General features: G+C 52.2%; 1 protein-coding gene across 3 annotated transcripts; it reads left to right on the forward strand.

The window, feature by feature from the left end:
• The first annotated feature begins 539 nt into the window (after positions 1 to 539).
• RAB9B (RAB9B, member RAS oncogene family) lies at positions 540 to 6,668 on the forward strand. Of its 3 annotated transcripts, none has more exons than XM_052813925.1 (3): positions 540 to 606; positions 2,278 to 2,347; positions 3,204 to 6,668. In XM_052813925.1, the coding sequence occupies exon 3, from the start codon at positions 3,239 to 3,241 to the stop codon at positions 3,842 to 3,844; it is 606 nt and encodes a 201-aa protein (XP_052669885.1). In that variant the 5' UTR covers positions 540 to 606; positions 2,278 to 2,347; positions 3,204 to 3,238; the 3' UTR covers positions 3,845 to 6,668. The 3 variants fall into 3 exon arrangements, with proteins under 3 accessions (XP_052669885.1, XP_052669886.1, XP_052669884.1); XM_052813926.1 differs by having other exon boundaries at positions 548 to 572; XM_052813924.1 differs by lacking the exon at positions 540 to 606 and having other exon boundaries at positions 1,027 to 2,648.
• The last annotated feature ends 1,752 nt before the right edge of the window (positions 6,669 to 8,420 follow it).

Here is an 8,420-nt window from a genome sequence, read left to right on the forward strand (position 1 = left end):
GCAGGGCTGGGGACGGCCCCACCGCCGGCCTGCGGTGACACGGCGCAGGGGACTGTGTTCTGCAGGCGGGTAAGGGGCTTTTTGAGGCGAGGGTGCCGTGGCCTCACACGTGGAGGCCACGCCGCTTCGAGAGGGCACCCCCCGGTCCGGCAGCGGGGCGGCAGCGGCGAGCTGGTGCGGGGACAGCGGGCTGGCAGGCGGAGGGAACGAAGTGACAGAAGGGCGACCGGAGGGGACCGCGAGGAGGGCGGTGAGGGGGCAGGAGGGGACCGGAGCGGACCGGAGCGGACCGGAGCGAGGGGAGTGGCAGGAGAGGGCAGAGGGGGGCCAGGCGGGGCCCAGCGGGCTGACGCGCGGATGGCACGAGGGGCACGGAGGGGACCGGAGCCACACCGGAGCGACACCGGCCGCCAGGCGCGGCGGCCCCCGCAGGAGGGCAAGGGGCGGGGCGGGGCGGGGGCGGGGTGAGGCCCCGTCTGGCCCCTCCCCGCTGCCCCGCGCGGCCGCCGTCGGCTAGGGCGCGTGCGCTGCGCAGGCGCGCGGGCAGCCGGCACCTGCGCCCGCCGGGTCAGGTGGGCGGCGGCGGCGGCGGCGGCGCGGAGGGAGGTAAGGGCGGGCGGGCCCGGCGCCATTTCCCCCCCCCCGCCCCGGCCCCCAGACGCTCCTTGGGGCCGGCGGGCCGCCTCTGTCCCCCGGCCCTCTTCCGAGGGGCTCCGCGCCCCCCCTCGCGGGGTGCAGCTCCTCGGCCGCGTCCCCCCCCCCCCCCCTGCGCCTCTCCTCGGCCGCTCCGGCCTGGGGGTCCGGCTGCGGGTCGGGAGAAGGCCGGGCAGCCAGGCAAGGGCCCGCCGGAGGGTCTCGCCTCCTGTCGAGCTGGGAACCGGGGCCTGGGGAGCGGGGAGGGGGGGCCCAGCGTGCAGCTCCCATGCACCCCCCCACCCCCCCACCCCTCTGTATCTGCGAACAGGTTCTGGCGTCCTGCGTGAGGGGTTTCGGTCCTGCTGCAAGTCTAGGTTAGCCTCCGAAATAGCTTGCAAGGGGCTGACCGGTGAACGCAGGTTGCAAACAGCGTTGCTAACGTCGGTGTCGTGGCTGTGTCATGTCTGTCAGTAGTCTGCTGACCTGCCAGGCTCTGGAGTAGTCTAGCATAACCCATTAGTCATTTTTAAAACTTCTGCTAGTCACTTGCTAACAAACCATTTCTAAATGGAAACTCTTGTCAGGGCTGATGGTGTGTGTCAGGAAGGGCTTTGGTGACAGGGGCAGGGACCATCTTAAAGCCCCTTCAGCAAATGTTTGAAAAAGGAAGAGCAAGGGTTTTGAACAGCTCACCTGCTCAGCGGAGAGTTCCCCAAAGCCATCGGCCCCAGGGAGCTATGCTGCTTTCCTGTTTGTCTCTTGTGACATTTGCATTTTGTTCTTTGCTTTAGAACCACTGGGTTGCACAGATGCTTCTTAAATGTCCCATGGCTCATCAAGTTAGTTTAGCCGTGCTCGATTTGGGGTGTTTCTGTGCAGGGGAAGTGAAACTGGGGAGACTTTAGTTAGTTTCTGCACTTCCCACAGAAACTAACTTGAAGCAGAAGTTTCTGATTTTGGCTTTGTGGTAAGCACTGGTTAAAAGAGCAGAAACAATGTTGAAGAGGGCCCCCTGCGATTAATGCAGAAAGTGATTTTTTGGCCTGGAAGGAGTAGGAGTGCTGATCTGAGCAATGTCAAATGCTCCTGTTTTCATCGGTTGGAGGTGGTATCATCACTAAGCAGCACTATGTGTCCACACCCTTCCCAGGAATGTTGGTAGCAGGTGTAAGCAAGCCAGTCTTTTTTCATACCAGGCTCTTGCCAGCTGGCTCACTCTTCTGGTTAGCAGATTCAGGTACATGTTCAATCGTCAGATCAGATTCCAGACTGTGTGGGTAGGCAGGCCAAGCAGATCAATCCAGGGGACGTCAATAGCTTTGAGGGGAGATACAGGTTATGCAGCCTGTGCACTCGTGCCAGAGCTGCTTCAGCTTATTCTTTTCTTATTTTGGGTTTAGCATCCATAAGGTACTGGCTCTGCCCTGGTCAGAAATGGGCTGTGTTCCATTTTACTTAGGGCAAGGGAAACTCTGTCCTCGGTGCCTTGTTCTTGCCTGTTTTATTCCACCCATCAATACTGTACTTTCACTTTCCTAGAGCTCTGCTGCTGTTCTTCCAGCCTGGGTCAACATTACAAATTGAAAGGCAGTGCACCGAGCGGAGCTCTGGCAACCTTGCTGACTGATGTTTGTTTTTTAGTGACTGTTATGCTGGAGGAAGGTGTTCCTTGGACAGTCCTGGAGACAGAAGCACTGTGTTTCTAGAGCAGGTACCGTACAGACAGCAGCCAAACAAATGTCTTATTCCGTGTCAGGCCTTTACCTTCACTTGCAGAATGTCCCTGGGAGGGGGGACGTGTTGGCACTTGGCCTTTCTCTTGCAACTGCTGACTAAGGAACCTGTGGTGTCGGGGCTGTTGCAATGTGAACTTGCACCTGTGCCCTAGCAAACTGGCCTGTGAAAAGCATTGCCAGAAAAGAGCAGCAGAGAAGCTGGGTCTCTGTGCCTGGGAAACCCCTTCTGAGCTGTAGAGATCATGCACAGAGAACAAGCACAGCTCCACTTGTAAGGTGAGTCAGCGTTCTTGGGGTGATTAAGAACTGGTTTGCCGGATGACTTCTATTGATGTTAGGCCTGTACATCTTTTACATCCTTCCAGTAGAGCAAGTCAGATAGGAGAAATTATTTAGCTAGTGATTGTACGGTGAAAAGGAAGGCCTGGTGATGGTGATCCCTGGTGATTTTGCTGTTTCTGTGATAGCCTGAGGACACAGGCCAGAAAAGATGTTTAACTAGTGATGGTATTTTTGGAAAAACTCGACAAGCTTTCAGATACAGAGTTTTTGCCAAAAGTGGTATAATTGATACTAAACTCCCAACAGTTGTTCTCACCTTGCACTTACAGTGGTGACCTGCTGCTTCCGATTTGGACCTGAGGAGGACTTGTGTGCCTGAAAGCTTGTCCAATTCCCAGCTCTAATCTCTCTAATAAGAGAGATTACCTCTTGTATACAAAACTTGTTCAGAAATGGGGATGGAAATACCATATTCTGTTCTTCCGTGTGCAACTTTCTGCAGAATCCAGGAGTCAAATAGCTATTTTGTACTATTTCTGAACCCTGCAGATTGCCTTGGTACTGCGCCCCTCCGTCCTGCTGCAATGAGTGGGAAGTCCTTGCTCTTAAAGGTCATTCTCCTTGGGGATGGTGGAGTTGGGAAAAGTTCCCTCATGAACCGGTATGTCACCAACAAGTTTGACTCACAGGCTTTCCACACAATTGGTGTGGAGTTCTTAAACCGGGACCTGGAGGTGGATGGACGTTTTGTGACCCTCCAGATTTGGGACACTGCGGGACAGGAGAGATTCAAGAGCCTGCGAACCCCCTTTTACAGGGGAGCAGACTGCTGCCTGCTGACCTTCAGTGTGGACGACCGGCAGAGCTTTGAGAACCTCAGTAACTGGCAGAAGGAGTTTGTCTATTATGCTGACGTGAAGGACCCTGAACACTTCCCATTTGTAGTCCTGGGCAACAAGATAGACAAACTTGAGAGGCAAGTGAGCACAGAGGAGGCCCAGGCCTGGTGCATGGAAAATGGTAACTATCCATACCTGGAGACTAGTGCCAAGGATGACACGAATGTGGCAGTGGCCTTTGAGGAGGCTGTGCGACAGGTGCTGGCAGTGGAGGAGCAGCTAGAGCACTGCATGCTGGGCCACACCATTGACCTGCACTCCAGCTCCAAATCGGGGTCCTCCTGTTGTTAAAGAGTGGCTGCTGCTTCGGGAATGTCGCTCAAGCCAGCGGCTGGATCGGAATAAGCGTGGGCAGCTCTGTGGCACTCTGAGGAGAGTGGCCACAAGGACAATAGGTGGTTTGCTCACTGGGGAGTTGCAGCCTCACCATCTGAATTCTGGCTGGAGTTTTCAGGCACAGAGCATGCATCTGCACGAGGGAGCTGTTAAAAGAGCATGTGAGCGTAGTCCTGCTTCCACCTCTGCCTGTTTTAGCAGGTTTCAAGGACTGGGTTAAAGTCCTTTAAATTCACTAAAGACAGTAGTGATCTGATCTGTACCAAGAACTGCCTGTGGAACAAAGCTGAGAGCGCTCTAGACACTCCTTGAAGTATTTTAGTCCTGAACTAAAAAAAAAATACTAGACCCACTAAACTCATGACCTTACTGCCAAAGGAAAGTCTGCTCAGCATACTGAATGAAACCTGTTGTAGAAACTAGCCCATGCACTGTGAGAATGCCAAATACTAGAGTGGCTGAGGTGTGTGTATCTGTTGTTTGGGAGAAGTGCACTGTGTCCTGAGACTGAATTGTGCTGAGAATTGTTAGAGCTCTGATCTGAAGCAACATATGAAGGAGAGATGGACCTGTGTTTGAATGTGGCAGCATCACTTCTTCGTAGCTGCCTATTTCTTGACTGTTTTTCCTCACATCTAACTTTGTCTTGTGTGAGTGTTGTTTTGTGGAGAGACTGTCTGCTTCTTGTTTAATATATGTTTCCTTGTCTCTTCTGGAGGTTCAACACCGGATCTCACTTCTTGTACCTTGAAGCCCTCGATGAAAAATACCTATGTGGACACTCACCGGGTCATGTCAAAGGGTTTAGAGTTACCAGGAGTTCAGGAGATCTGGACCATGAAACTTCAGCTGGTTTCTGTCACAAGTAATCACCCTGTCCAGGTGATATGCTCTAGCAGACCGATGGTAGGTGGGTGGAATGTCTCCTAGGTGTGCAGGTGACTGGGGGAGTCATGCGTGGTCAGCTGTTAAATCCCCTCACTCGGTGTGTGGGGCTGGTGACCACTGTGCTTCATTAGCTGGTGGATCAGTATCTTCAGTTGCTTTAGCACGGATGTTCTCATCGGGATGCTGCAACATAGAACCATTCACTTCATTACCTGTTGTGTCAGGTGCAGTGCAGCTGAACACAGTTAACTCATGCCATTGTCCTGGCCCTTACTCCCTAATGGGGAATCCAGTATGTTTTATCTATAATTCGTATGACAGATTTTACTGGTAGAGGATGTCCACTTAGTTAATTGGCCTTTGTTTATGGCTGCAGTGTTCAGTCCACTGGGGAGAGAGCTGCAGTGGTTCCACCTCTGTTTCAACATGGCTGAAAAGTGGTAGTGGGGGGCAGGGAACCTTCTAGAAAAGGACGCCAGGCCTTGTTGATCTCAGCTTCTGCCCCCTGCTAGGTTTTAGTCCCAAGCTGTCTGTGTAGCAAAGAGGTGAGTGCTTGCTGACTGCAGTCTTTGCCATTATAACCTCATGTCCTGCAACTTCCTGTGCAAACGTTTGTCCAAAACTATGACTTTGCCCATAAGCACATAGGAGCCTGCCACAGGGAGAGCTTCCCTGAGTGCATATCCACTAGCTGCTGAATGCAGTTCCCACTGTGATGAGCTACTAGATGGTAAATTGTGTAGCTCAAATCGAGCAGCCTCACTTATGCTGTGCTTTAGAGCAGGGCACACTCTGCCCTCCTGCTGGCTGGTGGCAGCTAATCCCTGTTGCCGAGCAGTCTCTGAGCATGCAAGGAGTCTCCTCTGGGGGAACTCGGGGTGATCATGCCCTTCTCTGTGGGGCAGCCACATGTCAAAGGGACTGAAGCTTTAATGCAAAGTGCTTTAGAGGGATCTGATTTCTAAACAGGGCTGAACACGTGTATTCACAGAGATAGATAGGGAGTGCTTGCAGCCTCTGGACAACCAGGTCCCTTGAGGTATAAGAGAAGGCTCTGCCTCCATAGATGCAACAGATTTTTACAGGATATTAAAGTTACTGTTACTGTTTATTTACCAATGTCTGACCTCCCCAGGCCTCTAGATTTTTCTTCAGTTTAACACTGCTTGATATTTCCTTCAAGATCCAAGACTCTGTGACCTGTGGTTCTGATTTACATCTCTGAACGGACACGTTCTCCGGGAGCTGGTTAGCGCAGGGGTCCCGGGGTCGGAACAGGCTCAGGCCCTTGTGTGCTGCCCAGCCCTGCCGGAGGAACTGCTGAGGGAGCACTCTGAAGGTGAAACTGCTGCTGCCCCAGCATGGATCTCATGGGATCTGTGTGAGGACTGGCACTTCTGTGGGAGAGGGCAGCGACTGAACAAGCCGAGGTGTAGGAGGCACGGGTGCAGCAAGTTGTTTGCCGTACCCTGGGCATGTATTGATGCTGATAGCTGAAGCTCAATAGCTGCATTGGGCACGGGCTGTGCAGACAGTATGTATTGCCGGAGAGCGTTACGCAGCATCTTTTATTCCTAACAGACATTGGATCATTGACTTTTTTAAAAAAAAAAAAAACAACCTATTTTATTAGGCTTATGTGTTTTAAAAATACATTTAAGAAAGTGTATTATAATATATTTAAATTGCTTAATTTATTTTAAATGATACGCACAATTTCCAAAGGAGCCAGGATTTTGACCTCTTTGTTGCAAAGTTCAGTGCCAACAGCCATCCCCTCCCTGTGTCTACTCATGCTGCTGCGGTTGTTGCTATTGCTACAGAACTGGAATTGTAAAACCGAGATTCTATCCTTATTTAAGCAAATAAAACATGGATGTATTCAAGTGAACTCAAGAAGTGGCTGCCTTCTTGGTTTATCAAAGTTCAAGATGGCTCCTGTTTTCCTGAGGGATGTGGAAGGGAGGGACGTTGGTTACAGCATCTGGCAGAGAGAAGTCAAGAAGGGATCAAAGGGGTTGGTTATTCCTGAATATACCTAGCTAGGCCAGTAGTTGAAGGACTATAACTTATTTACCAGCTGAATCCAGTGACCAGTTTTGTCTTTTCAAGAATGTATCAGAAAACACTTTCATAACAGAAATATTCCACATTGCTTCCCTCTGTCACTATATTTTAATTTTCAGCCTGGGCTCTCAGCAGCAAGCCGGGTACTTTCCTTTGATTTCTTCCTGCGATCTTGGAACTGGTCCCTTGGGCTCCAGGGGGTTGTAACCAGGCATGATTTCCACAGGATGCCGAGACAAAAATCAGCATATGGGGACTGTTTTCTTCCGCTGTCCTGCCAGGATGGCCGCTTATTTTGGGAGGCTTTCTCTGTGCTTACAGAGACTGTGCCTGCTGTTTCTGTTGGCAGAACCTTTTAGTTTATTTTTCTCGCATGTCTGCTTGCCTATCCACACTTCCAGAGGCAGCATAGGGTTTCAAGTCCCTGAAAATCCTGCTTTCTAAGTGTGGGCTGAACTATCTGGGGACCTCCAGCATCTTACTTCAGCTGTTTCAAGCCACAGCTGATAATAGACAGACAGCATGACCTGGTGGGAGATGGTCCCAAGCTTGGAGGAGTCACGGGAGTTGGGTGAGGCTGTCTCATGTCAGCAAGGGTCTGTCTAAAACCATCAGAGCCACTGACTCCCCTGATGTGAGACATTTGTAAGAAAACGTGGGGCTGAGGCAGGAGCAATAGTGAGGCTGTTCCCTCATTCCCCACTTTGCCACTGCAAGCAATAGCTCAGGGGGTTTTGTCATGGGCTGGGGAGAGGATGGACCCCTGGAGGGCAAAGAAGTGTCTCCAAAGGAAAGCAGTGAGCTGCACTGCGTGGAATATGCTGTAGCTTATCCCTATGTGCTTGCAAAGCAAGATGAGTGTTGGGGGGGGGTTCCCATCCATCCCTCTCCCACAGGCCTCTTGAGGATTTTGCTGCTGTGGGCCAGGTAGTGCAGCTGTAAGGCTGTGCAGCTGCTTGGTGAGCTGAGGAAACCAAAATCTTCTCTAGAACCACTAGCTGAGGAGCCCCAAATGGCTGCCCATGCCCTGGAGTTGCTCTCTGGGTGACCGAAGTTGCTCACCCACTGTGTTTCCTGAGTGCAGCTCCTCCCTAGCTCAGGAGGCTGGATCCTCACAGCAGTACAGCTGTAAGGAGATTTATGGGAACACGGTCTCTGGGGACTGCATGTTCTTCTATGTGTTTGAGGATGAGCAAAAAGATACAGAGAGTCTAAAAATGCCTTTTCAGGAGCCTCTGAACCCCACTCCAGGCTCCAGTTCTTAACAGGGAGTTTGTTGCAGCTCTGGCGCTGGGGGTACTGGCATGTTCTGCTCTGGAGTAAGGAGCACTCCCCTCTCTGCCGAGGAGGGATGTGGTGGGAGGCAATGGCAGCTCCGACAGTGGTTGCCCAAAGGCCTCAGGTGAGTCAGAGTCCCTTGACTGGGAGACTGGAGCCTGGGACAATCTGTGAAGTCAGTGAAATGGTGGGTTACCTGCTGAGGTGATTGCTCGGGCAAAAGCAGTCGAGGACGGACAGAGATACACCTTGACCCCAGTGCTTGCATGGCTGGTGGAGCAGTTCTTTCCTGCTGGCT

Source organism: Harpia harpyja, chromosome 18 (assembly GCF_026419915.1).
Source record: "Harpia harpyja isolate bHarHar1 chromosome 18, bHarHar1 primary haplotype, whole genome shotgun sequence".
NCBI lineage: Eukaryota > Metazoa > Chordata > Aves > Accipitriformes > Accipitridae > Harpia > Harpia harpyja.